At 40.5% G+C, this 24,068-nt stretch overlaps 1 protein-coding gene across 2 annotated transcripts in view; it reads right to left on the reverse strand.

Annotated features, from left to right (window-relative positions):
• The window catches only part of LOC144320789 (contactin-associated protein-like 3), a 197,480-nt gene that overhangs the window by 23,343 nt on the left and 150,069 nt on the right, over positions 1-24,068 (reverse strand). The window contains exons 13-19 of one of the 2 annotated variants that reach the window (XM_077909755.1): positions 21,797-21,994; positions 18,128-18,284; positions 11,961-12,088; positions 4,979-5,149; positions 3,833-4,051; positions 1,623-1,862; positions 840-1,070 (exon numbers count right to left, since the gene is read on the reverse strand). In XM_077909755.1, the coding sequence (XP_077765881.1) occupies positions 840-1,070; positions 1,623-1,862; positions 3,833-4,051; positions 4,979-5,149; positions 11,961-12,088; positions 18,128-18,284; positions 21,797-21,994 (1,344 nt within the window). Of the gene's footprint in view, positions 1-839; positions 1,071-1,622; positions 1,863-3,832; positions 4,052-4,978; positions 5,150-11,960; positions 12,089-18,127; positions 18,285-21,796; positions 21,998-24,068 lie in introns of both variants that reach the window. The other variant, XM_077909750.1, reaches the window with a different exon arrangement.

A 24,068-nucleotide genomic window follows, 5' to 3' on the forward strand; every position in this document is an offset into this window, starting at 1 on the left:
CATCACTTCTTTTAATGTGACTTATTTTAATGCATTTTAATGTATTGCTGACATTTGCATAATGAATTTTTTTCACACAACCAGAATTTTTTTTTCCTAATGTTTCTGCCATAATCAAGAGACAGAGGACAGACAAATGATTTGCTACAATATCTAAATCTCCTGGTGTCCTTCACAAATGTGCCCCCTATCCCATCACTCCCATACTGCCTGTGATAGATCTTCCAGAGGTTAAGTTTCTGCCCTTCCTCTCTGCGAAGCAGGGTTATAACTCGGTCTTGGTTTTCCATCTGGAACAGTCCTGGAAAACCCCTGGTGGCCATGGGATGTGTGCCTTTCATCCCACTTGTCTTTGTATGTACATATGACATGAATGACTTCTCAACCACTGATGGGTAAAGAACAATTATAGTCAACTGATGCTTATGAATGTTGGAGTTTATACAGTTTAATATACTTCTTTACTTTACTGAGAAGAAGGAGGAAATATTTTCCATGGACAAAATGAGATATCTTGTTTCAAAGTGAATTGCAAAACTAATTTATTCATGTACAGAAGGAAAGACCTCCCAGAATAGCAAGAAGCATAGCTGCACATCAAATACATAAAATGATCAAACTTTCATGGGAGAAATGTATCTTAAATGTAATCACTGAAATGTTAACTTTAGTGATAAACACTTGAGGTTATCATGAAAAATAAACCACTCCTAAGAGAACGAGAATGGCAAGCCTTGAAATTGTGTTTCCTTTTTGTAGTTTAACACCTAAAGGGCCCATCTCATTATGGTCTTGATTTTCTAATTCAGTATCTTTGTTTTCAGGGTCCCAACACTCACCATTGGGGGCAAGGATAACAGACAGGTACTCCTCATAGAAGGAGCTCACGTAGAGGAGTAAGCTGGGCGTCCCTGTAGTCCGGAAGCTCAGTGTGGCTATTTCGCCGGCCAGTGTCAGATCCTCATGAAACAGAGCTGCAAAGGAGCTGGAGTTCTTATTGAAGGTGTAATTAGAATGTTCTTGAAAGTTGTAGATAACTGACGAGCCAGTTCCAAAATACGCAGAAATCTCTGGAATGACACTCATTTTTGTCATATTAGCGCTATGTCAACGCAAGGCTCTTCTCTATGTGTATTTATATAATATCTCCAACCCTTAAATATCTCAAGAGAGAAAACAATGATGTCATGTTTTTCTAGGTTGTTTACAATTTAAAAATATTTCAGATTAAAGAAATAATAAAGCATGGATTAAAAAGATAACTTATCCCCATGCATATTCCTATAACATAGGACTAACAATATTTTATTATTGCCCGCAAAATGCTTCATCTCAGATTTACACAGCATTCAATGCCAAGTGTAAACGTATGCTTCGAGTTATAGTTCTTCCCAATGTTACTTCGATGATACCAGCTCCAACATAAGTAGTCAAGAGCTTCTCAAGAAGAGAATCATACCTCTTTCCAAGATAAATGGTCAAATTTGGGACAGAAACAACTCTAGCTAATCACAGAGAACCGCCTTAGCCTTTCTTTACGGGGTCAAACACCAAAAACACAAGGCACCCCGCAAAATGATGTGCCTTCCTCTCTCCATCCTGCTCATGGAGGACACACTCACCGCTCTCGCAGAAGGGCCCCTCATATGCAGAGAAGGCACAGTCGCAAGCCACACCCCTGGGCCTCTCTCTACATCTCCCTCCATTGCGACACAGGTGTTCGTAGCTGCTGCAGTGTCCTGGGCACCCCGGCTCCACACCTGGCGTCATCGTGGCCCTTTCTTCCAGATCCAAGGCCAGCCCATTCAACCGCAGTGACCGAATGCACCCCAGGAAGCCTCTCTGTCTGGTGGCCGTCCCGCCTACAAGGGAAACACTGCAATCGCAAATGTGCTCCTGGGAGTCTTCAACCCCAAAGTCCAACTGAGGCCACACCGATGTCAAAAAAGTGACCCGTTTAAAGTTTTATGAACAAATACAAGTTTGAAAACATAGGCTGCTATCACAGAAAGCATCAGTGGACAATAGTGAGTAAATCATTCACAAAGCCACTTTTGAAGTTGACCTTGGTAAATATTTATTCTGAAAATACTTCTTTAAGTTATATTTAGAAAGACTCCTACGTTTTTACATCGATTGCTTCACATGCAAGAAAGACCATCTCACCTTTTTAAAGTATATAAACTGTGATGCACACAGTAAAGTTACATAGTTGAAAATCTTTGCAATATAATATATATCACATAATATACAAATGTATATATATATTATATATTTAATATATAATATTCATTATAGTTTCTATATGTATGTGTTATATATATTTTGTTACACATTTGTTATATATATATAACAAATTGTATATGTAATACTAGCCTTTCTTAGACATGCTTCCCATAACACCACTGAGGAAAGGAATTGAGAAGTTGGCAAAGAAAGAGCAGGGAGAGGGATGATATGAAAACCTAGGTCCTCAGGCCAGCCTCGCTCCAGCCTGCCCGCTCTGAGGTCACATAGGGCAATAGTAACTGAGCACTGGGTAAGCTCTCTGTATTTCTATCCTGTCTCACACCAGCCTATTCTCAAATCTGGGAGTGTAAGGGTCTGCTGAAAACAGAGTTGAGGTTCATTCCCAGAGATTCTGACTCAGTGGGCCTGGGGTATGTACCCTAGATCAGAACTTTCCTCTAGCTTCCCAGACTCTGGAAATACCATTTCAGTGAAGATATTAATTCTAGGTAGATGTTCATGAAAACTGTGTTCCTAGAAATTCCATTAATTAATCCTCAGGATTACAAAGCAAAAAATAAAATTGTTTAATCTGATTTACAGTTTCAAGACTTAATGTGAAGCCTACTCATAAGAACTGCGCTTGAAGCAGAGTTTTATGGTGCCATGGGTTATAACACACACACACACTCCCTGCATAGCACTAGCCACCAGATGCTGTAGGTACCCCCTGCAAAAGCAGACTGCATGCTAATCTGTGATTTATTTCAGGTTTTAATTGGACTGCATCTTTATTTACCTGAAAATACATGAGAAATGACCACCTAAGAGCTCCTTCATTGATCTGCTTGGTTTCCAAATTAGAATAGAGTTGTCTGAAAAGTAATGTAGCAAAACTTATCTTTCTTTTTGAGAAAAAGACAAAATTATTTTTTTTTTAAAAAAGAAGCAAGTAAATGGAAAGGAAGGCTTCCACTACCCAGAGCTTTAATCTTTAAAGAACAGGCAGCGAGAATAAAGAGCCAGCTGGGTTCTGAACCCAGCTTTTGCAAGGACTGAACCACAGAGGAGGGAGGCACTGAGCAGGTGCAGCTGGCACTGGTCCCGAGGGGCACAGCCACACGCATCTCCTAGGGTCTGTGTTTGAGGGGACACTGGAGAAATCTGTCACAGTTACGTGGCAGGTTCTCCAACTTCACTGAGAGGTGAAGCGGGAGAACTAGGTGAAAATTGCTAATTGCTTTATAAGTGGTATTGATAAGAAGTAATTAAAACAAACGCAGGTCATCGATGCTATTGAGTGCAAGCCTGGGAATCAGCCCATCAGGAATCGGATTTCTCTTCTATTTGAGTTTCTAGACTAAGTCACTTGATCTCTCTGAACCTCCATGACCTGGTCTGTGAACTGGGAAATCTACAGAAACAAGAATCAGCAGCAATATTCTATGGAAACCGTATTCCCAACCATCTCTGGCAAGGGAGGCCAAGGGTCGAGGGAGCCTGCGGTACACGGTGCGGACCGAGGCAGCGCACACCTGTCACCAGCATCTGCTCTGGGCCCGTCGCCAGCCGCGCAGCTCAGCGGGAAACCACGCGCACTCACCCACGAAGAGCTGGCTGTTGAGCTGCAGGCGGGCGTGCCCGTCAGCGGGCGCGGGCTGGGTCCTGGTGGGCAGCTGATCCACTTGAAGCGATGCTTCCTTCACGTTCCTCTCTGCCCTCACGTGGTGCCACCGATCGTCGTTAAAGGGAGTGGGAGACCGCACTGTGACCTCACAACGTCCATTCCCCACATCAAAGGAGAAGGTCACTTCTGCAGGAGCTGCAAGTACAGATAGGAGAGTAGCTCGGTTCGTGCACAGGGGAGGAAAGTCAGCCTTGGTAGGCAGGAGGGAAGTGACAGGCTCCTTAGTAAAGTCCACCGTGACATCGATGCAGACGAATGTCACTCTGAGCTGGCTGGGAGGGCAAAATAAATCTGTAGCCTGGAGGAAGAAAAACATAGCCATTTTAACATATTCCTCCTCAGAGCTTACTCTTCATCTTGCTCAACTCTAAGCAGTAGAGATCATTCCCTAAGGGAAGAAAACCGACATGTGATCTGGTTTCGTGTATATGTGAGATTTTATTTAAAGGTGGTTTAAATCTTCGTATACTTTATTTTAAAAGACATCCATGAAATTTTGAAGTAAGGAATTGAGCCTTTCATACGTGCACAAGCAATGGGACTAGGCAATTAAATGAAATGATTCCGCAATTTAGTGAGCAAGTTATTGGACCAGTTTGGTTTAGAGTGTCCCGACTGCACACAGAGTTAGCACAGCACAAAATTGGGCAGACTGCTGTGTTTCATGAATCACTGTTTTACTCTTTATTTAAATAATGATTCAAAATAATAGAACTTTAGGGGTGCCTGGGTGGTGCAGCCGGTTAGGCGTTCCACTCTTGGTATGGGCTCACCTTGTGACCTCAGGGTCATGAGATCAAGCCCCGCATCAGGGTCCATGCTCAGTGCCGAAGTCTGCTTAAGACTCTTTCTTTCCCTCTTCCTCTGCCCCTTCCTCCTCCCTCTTATCCTGCATGCTCTCTTTCTATATCAAATAAATAAATGTTTAAAAAAAGAACTTTAGTATTTACTAGAGAAACACAAGTGACAAAGAAAGCATGGCAGCACTTTGAGAGTTTGGTTCCCAAAAGGGTTCTTGTTAAGCACTGAACACCTGCTGGCTTTGTGCAGGGGGCGACTCACCCTGCAGCTCTAGCCTGATGAAGTCTGTAATCCCCAGGTTCTCAACAAACACCCCAGAAGGAGCTGTCGTCTTAAAAAAGAAAGACACATCAGCACTGAGCTCTCCACGGAACGTAGGGAAATGAAGGTATGAAGTCTCGGTATTGAAAGAAGCGGAATTCCAAAATGAATCTGTTTCCAAAAAGGAAAAAAAAAAAAGACAGTGACAATAACTATGAAACGGAGTAACAATTGTATTTTGTATTTCTAGCATTTTTTTAAACTATTAAGTGCATTCATGGCAAGCCTTCATTTGGGGGTTCTTCCAAACATACAGCCACAATGTGAATATTCAGATACTGACTCTTTGAAGGATTAAGATTCTGGACAAGGCTGCAACTGAGTGGAGAGATAATCATTGGACATGCCCTGTGTTTTTTAGAAAACAATATTATTTAATGATTGTTGTAGAATAAAATTGACTTTGGGGGGATGTATGGTTACATGAATTGTAATACATGCATGGATTTGTATAACTGTCACCAAAATCAGGATAAAGGACAATTCTATCTCCCCCAAAACTCCCTCTTGCAATTCCCTTATAGTCACATCGCCCTTCTGCCCCAGGCCCTGCCAACCATGATCTATAGCTGTGCCTTTTCCAGGTGTCATATAAATGGAGCCATGCAGGATGTAACCTTTTGAGATTGGCTTCTTTCACTCAAGGTAAAGCCTCTGAGATTCATTCAGGTTGTCACAAGTTATTGCTGCTCTGTAGTATTCCATCATATGGATGGGGCCGACATTTCTTCATCCACATCTGAGAATGTCAATGTCATTTCCAGATTTGGTCATTTACAAACAGAGCTGCTTATAAATATTTGTGCCTATCACACCTGTATTTGTGAATAGTTTTCTTTCTTGCTTTCCAAACTGGATGCACTTATTTCCTTCCTTACATTACTGGCTAGGACTTCTAGCATGATTGAAGTTGTATAACAGAAGTAGCAAGATTGAATATCTTTATCTTGTTCCCAGTCTTAGGGGGAAAGAATTCAGTTTTTCATCAAGAATTATGATGCTAGCTCTTCTGTATATAGGCACCCTTTGTTAGGATGAAGAAGTTCCCTTTTATTCATAGTTTGCTAAGAATTTTATTGTGAATGCTATCTGATCTAAATTTATTATCCTGTTAATTCATAATATAGTTATGATAATTCAAATGATCATGTTCATATCAACTGATGCAGAAAAAACATCTGGTGTGATTTTTCTTCTTTAAACTGTTAATACGATCAATGACATTGACTGATTTCAAATATAGTCAACACTTGAACAACAAAGGGGTTAGAGGCAGACCTTTGCACAGTTGAAAACCCATGTGTCACGTCTAACCCTCCAAAACCTTAACTACTAATAGCCTACTGTTGACTGAAAGCCTTACTGATAACATTAACACTTGATTAACACACACTTTGTATGTCATATGTATTATACACCGTATTCTTTTAGTAAAGTGAGCTGATGAAAACAAAGTGTTATTAAGAAAGTCACAGGGAAGAGAAAATGCATTTATGGGCCTGTGCTGTATTTATTGAAAAAAAAAAATCTGCCCATAAGTGGACCTGCACTGTTCCAGGGTCTACTACACTGAATCAGCCTTGCATCCTGGGATAAACCCCAGTTGGTAATGTTGTATTATTCTTTTAAATATTTTTAAAAATATTTTGCTAATGAGTTTTTGTTGTTGTTGTTGTTGAGGATTTTTGCATATATGTCCATGATGATATTGTCCATAGTTCTCTCTTTTCTTTTTTTTTTTTTTTTTTTTTTTGCATTTTCTTTGTCTAGTTTGGGGATCAGGACAATGTTGGCCCTCATAAAATGTTGGGAAGAATTTCCTCTTCTGAAAGAGATTGTGCATTGAGATATTTTTCTTTCAGAATACAAGCACTTAATGCTATTAATACCCCTCTAAGCATGGCCATAACTGTCTCCCACCATTTTCAATATGTTGGTCAATATATTTTATAATGTCTGTTGAGACCTCCTTGACTCTTATTATTTAACAGTTTGGTGTTTAATTTCTAAGTATTTGGAAACTTTCTCACTCTCTTTGTTATTTGTTTCTAGTTTGATTCATTTATGTCAGAAAATGTATTTTGTTTTTTTTTTTAATTTTTGAAAATCTATTTTATTAGAGTAGTTTTTAGATACTATAGATTTACATACAATAAAATGTACCCTTTTAAGTATTTTATTTTTTATTGGAGTTCAATTTTCCAACATATAGCATAACACCTAGTGCTCATCTCACCAAGTGCCCCCCTCAGTGCCCATCACCCAGTCACCCCAACCCCCCACCCACCTCCCCTTCCACTACCCCTTGTTCATTTCCCAGAGTTAGGTGTCTCTCATGTTTTGTCACCCTCACTGATATTTTCACTCTTTTAGAGAATGTATTTTGTATGATTTATTTGATATGTGCTAAAGTTTGCTTTATGACACAGAATATGGTGTATCCATGTGCATTTAAATAGAATGTGTATTTTGCTGTTGGTAGGATGTTCAGTAAATGTCAATTAGATTCTGTTGACTGGTGGTGACATTCAAGTTTTCTGTACAGACTTTGCTTGTTTTCCCTCTATTATTTCCAAAGGTTAATGAGAGAAGAGGATTCTCTACTTATGAAGTTATCTACTTTCCCTTTCCATTCTGTTAGTTGTTGCTTTATGTATTTTGAAACTCAGTTATTAGCAAACACATTTAAGATCCTCATGTCTTCCTAATCACCTTTTTATCTATTCATTTTCTATGCTTTCAAGCAAAGAGTTTAATACAGAAACTCCAGCTTTCTTTTAATTAGTGTTTGTGTAGTGTATCTTTTCCTGCACCTCTTTTTAAACTTATGATATCATTATATTTGAAGTGAGTTTCTTGTACATGGTACATAGTTGAGTCATAACAATCTGTCCTTTAATTGGTGTGTTTAGACCAATCATTGAATACAAATGTTGACAAGTTGAATTTAGTTCTATCATTTTATTATTTTTTCTTGTTTGTTAATTCTTTTTGTTCTTCTGTTTCTCCTTCTCTATCTCCTTTTGGGTTATTTAAACATTCATTAGTATTCTATTTTTATTTGTCTATAGTAGTTCCTTGATCAGTTATTTTTAGGAATGACTATATATACCTACCTTTTCACATCTGCGCAGGATCTACATTTTAACCACTTCGTCTTATATGTCAAAATCTCACTAATAATTCTGGCATTTTACCCAGTCCCCTTTATTTATTGTCGCCAAATGTATTACGTTTATACAAATTAAAAACCCTATGAAATTCTGTTGTATTTTTTCCTTTCAACCCACAGATATATTTAAAATAACTCAAAGGAGAATAGTCTATTACATGTACCCCAATATTTACCATTTCTAAAGCTGATTTGCTATCACCGATGTCCCAAATTTCCTTCTGATATCATTTCCCTGCTGTCTGAATCTTCCTTTAGAAAGCCTTTTAGAGTGTCTTCTGGTAATGAATGCTTTTAGCTTTCCTTCATCTGCGAATTTATTTATTTTTACTTTCATCCCTGAAGGAGATTTTTTGTTGAATGTAGAATTCTGGACTGACAATTCTTTACTTTTAACGCGTGAGAAATGTTTTGCCACTTCCTTCTGACTTCCATATTTCTAATGAGAAAGTCACTGCCATTTGAGTAGGTATTCACCTGGAGATGATGCACCATTCTTCTCTCTGGCTGATTTCAAAACATCTCTCATTGTCTTTGTTTTCAGTTTGATTATGATGTGTCTGGATATGAATTTCTTTGAGTTTATCCTGTTTCAAGTTCATTCAACATCTCAAGTCTGTCTTTTGCCAAACTTGGACATTTTTCAGCCATTATTTTTTTCAAATACTTTTTTTCAGCACCACACTATTCTGTCTACTTCTGGATGTTCAATAACATGAATGTTAGATCTTTTGTTGTTGATTCCGGTTCCCTGAGGCCTTGTTCATTTTTAGATTTTTTTTTTTCTTTTGATCAGATTGAGTCATTCCTATCTTTAAGGCCATTGACTGTCTCATCTCAGATCTGCTATTTGGCCCACCCAAGGCATCTTTTATTTTAGTCCTGTATTTTTCAGTTCTAAAGTTTTCATTTAGCTCTTTATATATCCTATTTCTTTGGTGAAATGTTCTTTTTCTATTTGCTACCAAAGTGTTTATGATTACTTGTTAGAGTTCTTATGTAATCACTGTTTTAAACTCTTTATCGGTTGATTCTAACCTCTGTGTGATATTTGTATTAGTATCTGTTGATTATATTTTCCTCAGCCAGCTTAGATTTTTCTAAGTTCTTTGCACTAATTTTTGATTATTTCCTAGATATATTAAATATTATATTAATAAACTCTGGGCTTTATTTTAAATTTTGTGGAGCAATGTTGATTTATATATATATATATATATATATATATACACACACACAAATTTTATTTTTTGTTTTTTATTTATTTAGATTTTTATTTATTTTTATTTTTTTTTATTTTTCAGGCAGTTGGCCTGGTTAGGATCCTGCCATGCATTGCAACCTGCAGTCCAGTTTTCAAAGTCTTTGCAGTACTACTCAGACTGGCCTCACTCATGCACCACCCAGTGGCCAGACTTGGTGGTAGCCTCCTGGCTCCATTCTCAACGTCTTGGGTCTACAATTAGGATCAGATTCCATGCACATGTTGCTCTGAGGTGAGCCCAGGACTTCATAAGCAACATATAGCATGCTTTCCTGAACAGTTGCCTCCCCTGGTCCCCTGGTCTCCCTTTTTAATCACAGAACCAGAAAACAGGCTCTATTTAGACTGTTCTCTTGTGCTCTCCTATGCACTTGGGCAACTATACCAAGTCCATTGTCAAGCAATGGGTAACTGGAAAAAGAAAACAAAACTAGGAGGAGTCTTTCCACCATCTCTGAGTCACTGCTGCCCTATTTAGAGCCAAAGGCCCCTTCCGAGGTTTTGGCTCTTTTGAGCTCCCAGGACAGCTTCTGCTGCTATTGCCATGGGTCTGCCTGGGGCCTGGGGCTCAGAAAACATAAAAAAGAGAAGGAAATGGGATCCTGCATTCACTGAAGGTTAGTATTTCTCTGTTCTCTCTCTCTCAGCCAGGGCTAGAGGGCTTCTCCTGGAACCTCTCTGTCTGTGATCCAGTGCCCACATCTCTGTTGGCCAACAGATACTGGAGGATAAAGTAAATGGTGTATTCTCATTTTTCTTCCTCACTACTATTTGCTTTCCAGAGTCCTGACATAACCCCTTCAGGCATTCCATCCAGGTTTTATAAGTGGACTCAGTAGGAGAGATGAGGAGGGCATGCTCACTTCATCTTATCCAGAAACAGAGCCGTGGTCTACAGTTTAATGTCATGAGGGGGAAAAATCAACACCTCATACTATCCTCAGTCAAGGCATGTTAATATGTTCTTTACATTTTGACTATCCACATCTCAATATTTTTGTTATCTGAAGTAGGAAACTCTTACTTTTTCTCAATAGCAAGGTTCAGGAATGCCAGGGTTTCTTCACATGGCAGGATCTCCTGTAGGTTGCTGCTCTATGGGCTCAGAGGGCAGCATGGCCACCGTAGCCTCGGTGGATATTGCACTTTGGCCTCTCCTCTGATACCAGTGCCCCTGCAGAGTTTGGGGCAGAGGACTGACATGACATGACTTATCCCTCTGGCTGTTACGTGAAGTATCAGCTTAATGGGCAGAGGCAACAGCAGGCAGGCCAGTTAAGCCACAGCAACAAATCAGGTGCTAGTGGTCATGGAGGTGGATTCTGGGTTTGTTTTTGAAGTTAGAAGCAATAGGATTTGTGGATGAATTATATGTGTATGAAAAGAGGAAAGAAGTTACGAATGATTGTCATGTTCTCAGTCTAAGCAAAAGGAAGAATGGAGTTGCCATGCTCTGAGTTGGGGAGGGCTGTGGTAGAAACATTTTTTTCCCCTTATTTTTGATAAACTGATTTTGAAATGCCTGCTGAAAGACAAGCAGAGATACAAAATAACCAGCTGGAGGCTGGAGTTGGGAGTTCAGGGAGACTGGGCTTGAGGTGGTGGAATCATTGACATCAATGTGGTATTTAAAGCCACAAGCCTGTTGGGAACAGCTCACCACTGGAGAGCAGAGAGAAGGAGGGCTAAGAATTCAAGTTTGGGCCACCCCAACATGATGCCACTGGCAAGGGGTAAGAAAAAGAAGGAAAACCCAGAATTATGTGGTAAGCTGGTAGCCAAGTAAAGACGTGAATCAAAGAGTGAAATCAAGAAAGGAGACCAAAGTGGCTGACAGGTCAACTAGAGGACACCTGAGAATAAAATTTGGCTTTAGTAATATCGAGGTCTCATCGATGAGCTAGAAAGAACTGTTTCTTGGGAGTGATGGATCAGAAAGGGAGTTAGAAAGAGGTAAATTAAAGGTAGAACTGATCTGTTTCATTTCAGTTAGTCTGCAAGAGGGTGGGATACAAAAGAAATCCAGATGCAATTGGAGGGATAAGCAGAGTGAAGACCACTGAGGTTTGCAGAACAGCCACAAGGTATGAACAGGTCCACTGGATTGGTTTGGTCACCTTATTTCTCATTATCTTACCACTTTTAGGGATCTCAGCACCCAGCCAATACTTATACTTAGTAGGCTAATATTAGATGTTTGCTGACCAGGTGGTACAATATTTCAGATCATTCCATGAGCATTCACAGCAATAGTCTGATTTAAATACTATGTAAAGGACACATACTCAAAAGGTAATAGAATTTTTCTCATTTTTTTTTTCTCAAGTACAATGCCAACATACACTTCTATAAGTGAACATATGCCTAATGAAATATAGATTATTAGGATAGACAGTGTTTTTATGAACTCAGGCAGTGAAATTTCTCCTAACACATTGACATGGATTTTCAAGGGGTCAAGACAGTTCCTCTTGGCCACTACTTACTGTCTCCCTGGCAGAGCAGAGGCCCCAGTGCATAAGCCGCTTCTGAATGTGGTTGGCCTGTGTCTCTCATCGCAACCTGAGTGACTGGCAGGTGCTCCTTATGGGAAAGGACTACTGTGTCGCTGGTCCTACAAAACAAATGCAACCACTTTAACATTATTTGGAATGACATCCAGATAAGTAATAGTCTCTTACTGCAGTTCAAGAGGTATTAAACTAAATGCGTACATACATAACAGTAGGAAAATCAAACAGCTCATCTGAACTCTTACATAGTAACATATTTAATAAGATCATCTGAGGATCAGAGATCCTTGTCCATCTATGTGACCACAGAGAAGAAAGAGGGCAGGTCCAAAATCCTATATATCAGTGCGGGCGTAAGATGACATTTTCACTGCAATGAAGCAGTTCACTGCTCTTTACAATCTAGCCACCATGTAAAATTTAAATTCAGAACTTACATATGATGCAAGATCTCTGGCTTCATTAAAAATACAACAGGGATCCCTGGGTGGCTCAGCGGTTTACACCTGCCTCCCGCCTAGGGCGTGATCCTAGAGTCCCAGGATCTGAATCCCACATCGGGCTCCCTGCGTGGAGCCTGCTTCTCCCTCTGCCTGTGTCTCTGCCTCTCTCTATCTCTCTCTGTGTCTCTCATGAATAAATAAAATCTTTAAAAAATAACAACAACAAGAACTGACTGACAAGATACAAGTTTTCAATTCCCAGATTTTTTTTTTTTTTTTTTTTTTTACTAAATTTTCCAAAATTCCTATGGTGGTTACTAGGCATTTCCTTACTTAATTGATGCCATTGGTTTAAAAACAAAACACAAGACAAGAAAATACTGATTCAAAACCAAATTAAAAGTATGATACAATGCACTCTTAAAATTAATAAGTGAGATAATGCATGGGAAATGCTTTGTCCATGACCATCCATTCATTCAACCAACATTTATTGTGCAGCTTCTACTTGCCAGGCCCTGCGTGTTGGGGACGTGGACATAAAACCCACCATCAATGTCCCCAAGAAATCTAGTGGAGATTATAAATAATAACAAAAATAGAATTGTAATATAATAAAGTCATGTAAGTGAATATTTAGGACAGCGTTGACGTCTATGGTTCCAATACAACAAAAACTAGAATAGGAGCCAAAGGTCCTGGGTAGTAAGCAGGCTGTACACAAACCACCAGTCTGGGCAAAGAAAGAAGATTCTTCTGCCCCTTGTAAGTTGTTCCTATTTTTATTATATACTTCAATTACATATGCACTTTGGATTTAGGAACAAATAATAGTTTGTCTAATGTATCATTCTGATGCCCTGTATCTGTGTAGAACCTAAGAAGCTTTAATTTCTAACAATTACAAAGCCACCATTCACTCTTATATATACAGATGGAAGCATTTAAAACTGACACTTTTGCAAGTCAAAACAATCAGCAGTTTTGAATGGTTCAGCCTAATGGCTTTGCCTCAAAAAAAAATCTGCATAACTTAATAGTGAATCATTCCAATTCTGTTCAGGCATCAAAAATATTCTTTTGAGGTAGGAAGTTTAAAAGTATTAACATTTTTATTTTGCTTAAAAAATGTGACAAAGTGACCACCAGTGCATATTGGGAAGATATGAAAAATGTGAACTAAATATCCTTAAAGTTCAGAAACAATTTTTTACAAAAAATCAGATCGCTTCCAAAAATCAGACTAAATAAAACCACATGGCTTTATCTGGGTAAGGCTCTGTGATTTCTTTGGATGGACACAAAGGCAGGTTGTCCAAAACACCTCACACCTGGCTTTGTTGGGAAGGGGTGGTCACAAGCTACAAGGTAGTCAGTCTAAAAAGACATTTGTGATAAATGTGGGGAACACATCAAATTAATTCCTTGTGTTAAGTATCAGTAAATGTTACAAATAAGCGTTTTAATTCCTGTCGTCATTATTTTGGTAGAACATCCCAGAGGAAAAATGTATTCACTGAGTATCCCTGAATTTAAAGAACCATTTAAAAGCTACATTTATAATGTAGTGAAAAGCTACACTTTAATTGTTTTTAGCAATGACAAAGCACAGAGCCTTGTGAGAAAAAAAAAACAAAAACCTAGGGAACATCATAATGGGTAATTGTGTGTATTAAGGCAGATATTATAATAAGTTCTTTTTTCATTCTGGTGTTTATAAAGTAACTTCCTGAATCTGAGGAAATTTTAAACAACTCAGATTTTAAAATTCTTTATCAGCACGGGTCATTTTCCAAATGTTCACGCTTTATGCAGGATGTTATTCATTGCCATGGTCACCAGACTCATTCGAAATTGCCTCATTTCATTCAATTTCAGTTTATATTTTTTTTCTTCTCTCTCTCTCTCTCTTTCTTTTTTTTCCCAAAAGTTGGGAGAGCTGCTTATCTAGGCATGATGATTCCTCACAGTAGGTTTCAAACGTTCAGTGAGAGGACTTCCAAAGCCACTTCCTTCTGGTTTTCGGCTGTGAAGGCCCTAGAGAGGTCTCTTACCACTGGTTGTGTCGCAGGGGATGTTTTTTGATAACAGAGCTATCACGACTTTGAGTTGTGGGAAAAAGCTACAGGGGACAAATACCAGGTCAGCTTTCACATTTCATAATTGTTGGGGAGAAAGAGAGACTGAGGACCACCTAGGGCCCAGCACCTGGAGTTCTAGATTTTGCAAGCTCCCAGGCTCTCTCTTGGGTTTTGCTGTTGGATTTGCTCGCTGCTTTGGCAAACCAACCCCTTCTGTTTAACTCCTGCAGCCCCGTGACACTCTAAGTCCAGGAAGCCCAGGCTCCTCTCCTTGTTTCCACCTTCAGAACTGTTATTTATCATTGCTTTTCCACGTACATCTTACCAGCTTGTCACTGTCCCAAGCGCTAAGCGAATGTTTGGCGTTGGAATTAAACGGAATCAAGAAAATACTTATTTTTCCGACTCCCAGCAGTCTCCATTTAGATACGTCTTCTTATAATCTCATGATAAAGCTTTCTGATGTCTTTTCCATAAAAGTTTTGCATATGTTTGTTATTCTAAGGTACTATACTCTTGGTGTTGATTTTGCAAGTGGTTTTCATAATATTTTCTTACAGTAACACGCTCTTCATAGGAATCCAGTTATTCTAAGATTCAATAAGTAGCCCTACTAAATTCTCACTAATTTCAATAATATTTCTGTATGTTCTCTTGGGTTTTCCTGGGAGACAACCATATTTTCTATGAGTAATGTCATCCTCATTTCCTGGTTTCTAAACTTATGGCTTTGTATTGCCTCCTACATTTTTTGTCCCTCTACTATTCATTTCTAACCTAACGGCACTGTAATCAGAGAAATTGTCCATATGGTAACAACTACTGTAAAGCTTGGGGAGCTTTGCTTTATTGAATATTAGGAAAATCAGTTTGCAAAATGTGTGCTTGAGAAAATTATCTATTCTATAATTTTAGGTGCCTACCTAATCAGGTTGTTATTTCACTTAAAAATATTCTGCACCCTTGATAATTTTTGTCCGCATGATCTACCAATTGCTAACAGATGTATGTTTAACCTCTTCTTATAATGGTTGATTTGTATACTCCTTATTTCAGTTCAGCCGATTATTTTCTATACACATTTTGAGTCATTTTTATTAGAAACATACAGGTTTAGAATTATTATGGTTTTTTGGTGAAATTAAAAAGCATCATGACATAGTGGTAGTAATCGTTGCCCATATTAAGACTTTAATATTTTGGGGCACCTGCCTGGCTCAGTCAGTGAAGCGTCTGACTTTGGCTCAGGTCACGATCCCAGGGTTCTGGGATTGAACCCCATCACTGGGCTCCCTGCTCAGCGGGGAGTCGGCCTCTCCCTCCCCACCCCCGACTCATGTGCACATGTGTTCTCTCCCTGTCAAATAAATAAAATCGTTGCCCCCAAAAATGGCTTTAAAATTTGTTACTTCCAGGGATGCCTGGGTGGCTCAGTGGTTGAGCGTCTGCCTTTGGCTCAGGTTGTGATCCTGGGGTCCAGGGACGGCGTCCCACATTGGGCTCCCTGCATGGACCCTGCTTCTCCCTCTGCCTGTGTCTCTGCCTCTCTCTGTCTCTGTCTCATGAATAAATAAAGTCTTTAAAAAAATAAATAAAATAAAATTTGTTACTCCCATGCATATTTGCTCAGTAAGTTGTTTTTAGCATTTATGCTTTCAACACTTCTAGGTGTACAAACGAGATATACTTATTTTTAATACAAAATGATCTCTCTGGATTTAAATGACTATTTTTGTCATCTTTATTGTGATTAGTCATACAGTTTTATGTTATTTTGTTGCTCATTGTTTCCTCTACTTTCTTAAATTTCATTTCCTACCTTCTTTTGAATTAACAAAGTTTTTAAAATTCCATTTTTTCTTTCTTCCCTCTATTGATTTGAATATTGCATTGTTTCTACTCTTCAGTGGTTTCGCTTAAAATTTTAATATATGCACTATAAGCAATTTAATAAATATCTATGAAACAAGTTTTAAGGTTCAATTATATTTTTATTTCTGAAGACTGCTTTAGTTACTCTGTCAATCCCAATCATTTTGTTGGTAGGATCGGATTGCCTCCTCCTGTTTCAATTCCATACATGCCATGATATGTGACTAGTGTCTAGTATTTGCCTCTTATTTTTTTTTGTTAATTTCTGAGTTTACACATTTCTTTCCTCAATATTTCTTCTTGTATCTGAGACTCAACCTGCAAGATCACTTACTTTCATTCTGAAAATTGTTCTTGAAACTTCATCTTGTGGAATCCACTGGTGGTGTATTTGTTCCGTGTCTGTTTGTCTGTCTGTCTGGGTGTTCACTGTATCTCAGCTTGGGGACACACTTGGAATCGGAGGGTTACTACACTCTGCACAGTGAGGGGAGTTCCCAAGCCCTCGGGCCACGCTGGTGCCACAGAGGGGTTCGGCCATCTACATGTCCTCACTCTGGAGTCTTCCGGTCACCTCTGCTCTCTTTACCATTCTCTTTAATTTTCTTTGGTTTCAGCATGATGTGTCTACAGAAGGGTTTACTTTTATATATTTTGTTCGGTATCCTAGTATTTTCTCAAACCTGGACATGTCTGACCTATTTGATTATCGCCCTGAATTATCCCCAATCTCTTCTTTGAAGGTCATCTCAGACACCTGTTCAGCCTTTTCCACACCAACCTTCCACGTCCCTGCTTTCCTTTCTGCCATCGTGTGTCCGTGCCACTTATTTACACCCATTTTCCATTTCACCAATTTTCTGATCACTTGTGTCTAATATCTGATCCGACAAGTCTTACATTTCAATGATAGTATTTTCATTTCTAAACATTCATGTGGTTCTATTGCAAACCACGAACTCCTTTGTCAATAGTATCTGATTGCTTTCTCGTGTTTCAATTCCAGGGCTTATTTTTCAAGCAGCTCACCTATTTATTTTATCTTATGTTCTTAATGTAGCCGTGATCTGGCATTTTCAGGCATCCATATACTCTGTGGTTTCTTCTGCCTCCCATGTCTGTCCCTCCGGGGGGCTGCGTGGCGCTGATTATGAGCTAACGTCTGGTGGCCCTTAATCTGCGGGAATCCTTGGGGAGGGCAGACCTCCAGTACGAATGTCATGAAATTCTGTGATGAGCCATCAATGCTGCCAACCTGTGGCCACGCTAACTTGTGGATTTGAATTTGAATTCCAAATCTGTGTGAGGTTGGGTCTGTAGACACGAGTTTTCAGGGAGTTATTTCTTGCTACCCAGAGCGCTAGCTGGAAGATTTGTCCTCTTCCACCTCTTCCCCCTTCCAGGGGGGCAGTCACCTGATTGTTTGGGTTAAACTAACTTTAGGAAGTCTGATACTGTACTTTCAGTGAATGGGAAACATTGACCTGGTATTCCTATTTTGTCTTATTAGGAAAAAAATAAAACGGACATGATTAGTTATTCACAGGTAAACGGAAATAGCTACCTTAACACGTTAGGCTTCAGATTAATTACATCGTACACATCAAAGCTTATACCTTGATCTTGCTAGGGAATACTTTAATCTGTTCTCTTTATAGAACTGTCTTGGCCAATGTCTGCCTAAGTGACATAGTTTAAAGCAATACACAATTACAGTTTGCACAGGGAAATTAATGGAAATCACCATTCATTCCGGTCAGCATCACAGTTGCAGTGATATTGAGAATCAAGGCAGTTCCCCTGTAATCCACAAGCACATTTTTGAGCATCAGGCAGAGAACCTCCCCAGTAAGTGTGTGTTTCATTGGTTCTTCCAACCCACCAGCTCACTGGGGTTCCATCTGAAAGACAAGTATGAGAAAGGTGACACCTACTTTGCCCCCCACTGCCTGCCTCCCCAGTATAGTTCTTTACTCCCCTCTATTGAAAACACAGAGACTTTTTTTAGACGTGAGCAGATGTTAACTCCACAACAGGATCATTTCTATGAGGACTTCCAACTGCTTAAAAAATATTTCCATATCAAGACTTATGCTCTCACCATATGTTTTACTTTTATTAGAAAATGAGCAAGTAGTCCCTAACTCATTCAGGCATGATATTTACATATTTCTTTCGAGGACTCCGATTACATACTTTATTTGGACATAACATTCAAAGAAGAATGGTCAAAAAAGAAAAACAAGAGAAAGAAAGAAAGAAAGAAAGAAAGAAAGAAAGAAAGAAAGAAAGAAAGAAAGAAAGAAAACCAGAGTAATTTATACAGGAATAAAGGAATAAGGAATCTAAAAATCTGTTCCAGATCCTCAAATGCCATTGAAAGAATGTAATGTGATTATGCAAAACGTGGATTTCTTATTTATTAGCTGAAAACACTGGTACTTCCTGTCACATCTTAAAAGTCTCATAGAGACATGCACTTTTTCTTGTACTGAAGGGTCGGCTTTATATTTGGAAGCCACAGACCTGGCTTCATGCCTGAGGCGGGTCCTAGGCTCAGGACAACTGAGGCCAACACAGCTCAGAGCGTCAGCACCACCCCCTCCTCAGGACAACCCACAATGAACTGGGGGCCACCTGCACTCTGCAGGGCTGCGTCCCCTGAGGCCCAAGAGCATAACGGCAGGCCCCCTGCATGAGGATGATGAAGGAGAAGGGCCCTCAGGAGGGTGGAGGGAAACGGTACCTCATCAACAGAGAGTCAGAGCAGGAGCAGCAATGGGACTGACATCCATCAGGCGGCCTTGCAAAGGTGCCTGTCCATTTGAGCATGCTCGCTCTCTCTCAAGCTCTCAGGTTGTCCCCACTGGGGATCTGGAACACATCCCACCTTCCCCCTAACTTACAACCGCCACGGCTCATTACGGCTCCCTGTGCGATGAGCCTTCACCTTCTGCCGAACCATCGCCTGTGAACGCCCGGGCCGAGTTCATTACTGCCCACCGCAGGCCCGCTGGGGGAGATGTGCGCCAAAGAAATAGATGTCTGCAATCTTTTTTTTTTTTTTCCCCAGTGTGTTGAAAACTTATCTCTAGGGGGTGGAAGATCTTTTCAACTTAACAGATATTTTTCAAAACACCATTTTAAAAACATGATTATTCAACACTCATTCTTTTCATAGATGGAGGAGCCAAGGAAATCATTGCTCGCAGAGGCACAATTGTTTGTTTACATCCGAATTTTTCATTTTCTCTACGGAGAAAGCACTGTCAGGTGTTGTTAAAGGTACAGAGTGCACTTGGCTCCATTCAGGATTTCTTTGCGAAATCTAGAGAATTTGCATAAGGAAATGATTAAGAGAATAAGAGGCTGAACGGAAAAGGCACAGGCCTCCTGGGCCTCCACTGCCTCAGCTCCGGGGTGGCTGTCCCTCGCTCCGGCCACAAGGGCAGTCCTCAGGGACCCTGGCGTTCACAGTACAGAGACTAAACACTCCCCTGGAGTCAACACGTACCATCCTCAGGCTCCCTATTTCCCACCCATAATCACACCCCCTGAAACCACCTAAGCACAGAGGCCAAACCGCTGTGGGACCCTAATGAGGGTGGAGGCCCAGCTGCTCCCCAGCAGCCTGCCTAGGACACCATGAGACAGACACGGGGCCGGTGACACTGAGGCAGGCCTCCTCTCACGATTAACCCCGGGTTCCTGATAACATCTGAGAATTTGAACCCAGAAGGAAATTCCTGGGGAAAAAAGTGGATTTCGACTGACATTCCCATTCCACAGGCCACTCCGTGACACTTGTCTGCTCCCTGCTCCACATGCTGCAGGTTCCACACGGCAACATTCTGCAGGAGGCTCTGGGGGGTTGGGGGGCTGGTGGGTGCCACCCCTGCCCTGCATCACCTGCGCACGCCTATTTGTGCCTATCGATGATGCCCTAAGGATTAGTGCCATAGTTTAAGGTGGCTTAGGCTATGCTATGTCAGGCCTATCTCACCGGTACCCTAATTAAGAGCTTCCAGAATCTGTCTGAATTAGGTTTGTGCTACGAATTTTCCGGGAGCAGCATATAAGAAAGGCAGCTGCCTCAAGTGTATATAGACAATGAAGTCCCCCATTTTGTTTTTTTAGTGGGTATTTAACGAGTTTAAGAGACTTTTCTTGTTCCATCTTTACCCTAACCCCAGTTAAGGACTTGGTTTTGTTGCTACTGTTGCTGCTTTATATATATATAAACCAGAAAGGAGGACAGTTAACAAATCACCTGCAAATCAATTAGGTAGACACCGGTCCCCCGTGTGGGAATTCTTTACTGACCCACTAGTGTCCAGGCTGCAGAACAGATCATGGGACAGGCCATATGCCAGCATGCACCAGTGTGCTCCCGGATTCACTGGGGCATTTTGCTTTCTGACTCTGCTAGCAGCTGGCATCAGCACTGCTCTGCCTTTGCCTCCTTTCCCTGGTCAGACAGCCCAACCTGCATTGTTCCTCCCCTGGAGGTTGCTTTCCCCTTCCTCTGGGAACCTACCAGATTAGCTCAGTCATCTATTTAGCAGGAATCAACTCACAGTAAACACTAAACCCTCCAGCGCTAACTATAAATTCAATACATTGGAGAGATGCAAATAAGTAGCATTTGCTACATGCAAGAAGTTGTGCAATTAAGTCCTGCGAGGTTAGCATCTGAGTGCTGAGGACTCTGAGGGATGAAATGGTGTCCAGAGTCCCAGGGCCGCCAAGCAACAGGCTCAGAACCTGAACTCAGGGGACCCTGACTACTGCCCTCTGCTCACTCCACTCCCCAGATGACCCATCAGCCTCCTGAAAACTAAGGAGTCTCACAAGGGCTGTGGGGCAGCACATTCTGACAAAAATGAGACATTTCAAGGGGAAAAAAATACAAAACCAAAAATAGAATTCTCAAGAATAGAACAGATAAGGGAAATGAGCCATTAGCAGGTATGTTGTGTGAAAGGAGCGGCACGATAGCAACATTGGTCTATAATGGATGGTTACCCAAGGCACTAATGACATTCAGTCTATGAAAAAGAATATCACACAATAATCACCTCCAGATAACTAAGCTATGTGTGATGTCAGCCATCCTTTCTGAGGTCAAACAGAATCGAAGTGTTCCTGCCCTTCACGGTGGATGAGCACTGAGCATTCCAAGGGCCTCCTAATGAGGCTTTAATGGATCAGTTGCCCACTTGAGTCTGGGAAGAGACCTCAGGTATTGAAGTCAACACATATTGACCTTGCTCTTTGCTCCAAGGAAAAGCACCTCTGTGACTTCCAGATCGTGACATGGGCATTAGGGCCACAAGTCCTCATGCATCCGTGACAGGCACCTGACACCTGTGGGCACGGCAGCCCACAAGGGCTGATTACTCCGATTACTCACCGTGGCGAGTAGAAAGCCTTGACCTCTTGCAGTGGAAGGCCAGCTCCTGTTGGCAGTGGTCCGCACGGTCAATTATGGCTTGGAGCTGCTCCATGCTGGCTGTGTACTTGAAAAACACAGGGCGGGGGCCTTCTCCATTCGAGCTTTTGATCCTGGCCAAGTGGGAGCCATTGTGCTGCACTGAGGTCCAGGTGGTGTCTTCTGGGCAGAAATGGGGTTGGGAGGGAGAAAGAGACTGTGACTAGGTTGGAGTAATTAAAAATGAATGTGGAAGTGGAAAGCCTCTTTCATCTGAATTGACGTTTTTACATTTGTAGCTATCAGATCTCTTTGACATTGGGATCAACATAAGTGACGTTGTTAAACTATTAATGGTAAGGACTCTATTTAAATTTGTTTTACCCTGGATGTAGTCAACATTGTCAGGGGACCAATTCTTAAAATTCTGTGTTAAAATACTCAAAGTTTGGGGATCCCTGGGTGGCTCAGTGGTTTGGCGCCTGCCTTTGGCCCAGGGCACGATCCTGGAGTCAGTCCCCAGATCAAGTCCCATGTCGGGTTCCCTGCATGGAGCCTGCTTCTCCCTTTGCCTGTGTCTCTGCCTCTCTCTCTCTCTCTCATGTTTATGATGAATAAATAAATTTTAAAAAATCTTTAAAAAATACTCAAAGTTATAAATTAAACTTTTCATACCTTAATTTATTTCTTTCCATTACCATAAAAAGAAAGCTAAATTTTTATTGTGTTTATATATGTGTGTGTGTGTATATATATATATATATATATATATATAAAATAAGCATATTCCTCATCTGATCGAACATCTTTTTCTCCGGTAGTCAAAGAAATATGTACAAGACACATTGGAGGAATAAACAGCTCGTGTGATCATGCAAAATTATAGGAAATAAATATTTTTGACAAAAGCTGACTGATCTGTCAGCAACTCATTCAGTGGCCAGCACTATATAATCCAGCGCCTTGGAGTAGCTAGTATAACTATTCCTGGCAGTAACCATAGCTACACCAATATCTGCTGGCAAATTCTGACATATTTCTGTTATGGTGATTACCTATATTTTTAAAAGAAATTTAAAAACAATGAATAAGCTATTCCACAATGTTTAAAACAGAAGAGAAACATCTTGACTTCTTTTACCTTCCACCAAATATAGCTCCTCCCACAGCATAAAAGGCCCATGGGTCAGTGGCTAAAAGGCTGGCTTCAAGTTGTCCTAACTCATCAAGTCACATAACTTCTTCATTAACATCCATCTGGTATATACATGATCATTCTACATATTTCCAAATTCTACGGGCTGGAAACAGTCGTGTGAGGTTCATCCTTATTATTTTTAACGCCTAATATATAAGCAAGGTTAAAAAAATCAAAATAATGCTACTAGGAACCTTCTAAGGAGTCACTACTGGCCCTTGACCTGGTTTGCCCTGGGGGAAAAATTTAATAGTCACACTGGTGCCCACAGACTCCAAATGCATCAACTACATCCAGAGATCCAAGGAAGAGAACCCCAAGGGCCATAGGAAGAACTCTGGCTCAAAGCCTATGAAAAACATCGCCAAATATGCAAAATCTAGCAGGAACAGAAACAGACTTCAAGTCAGCATGACTAAGGCAGCAGTATGGTCAGTTAGGAAAAAAGGCTTTAATACATCATCCCCTCTCTCTGCTCATTGAAGGGGCTATGAGTGTTCCTATAGCAACTTGAATCCCACAGGTTTTTTCCCCCCTTTAATCATGTTTTCACCAGACATTTTATATTTCAACATTTTCCTGGAAAATTACTTAAAAGGACCTGGTGTTATTTTTTGCAATTACCTACTCACATTCATGGTCAGGGTTTCTTCCATCAGATGAAACGGGGTAAGAGGAGCCATGGAGAAGCCATGTGCTCAGCTGGGGAGTTCATCAATTACAATGCTGGGGTGTCATTTATTTTCACGCTTTATGGCACAAAGAAAAATGATGTGCCTGAGTGGCTCATATACGCTAGTGGTCACTATGATGGATTCATGGTCTTGCATGGTTAAAATGTAATAAGAGAAATCCTTTTCAAGTGGAGAGAAGGAAAAACATGAGTAGAATCTCAAAGCTGCCTTTTGAAAAAAAAAAAAAAGAGAGAAATTTAAATTGCCCTTTCTAGAAATACTATTTCCAGGACCCCAACAAGGGCACATTATGTTTCCCTGATGTTCCACGATGTATAATGTTCATAGATTTTCTGAAGTGTAACTGGGAAGGCACCTTTGA

The sequence above is a fragment of the Canis aureus genome, chromosome 1, assembly GCF_053574225.1.
Source record: "Canis aureus isolate CA01 chromosome 1, VMU_Caureus_v.1.0, whole genome shotgun sequence".
NCBI classification, from domain to species: domain Eukaryota; kingdom Metazoa; phylum Chordata; class Mammalia; order Carnivora; family Canidae; genus Canis; species Canis aureus.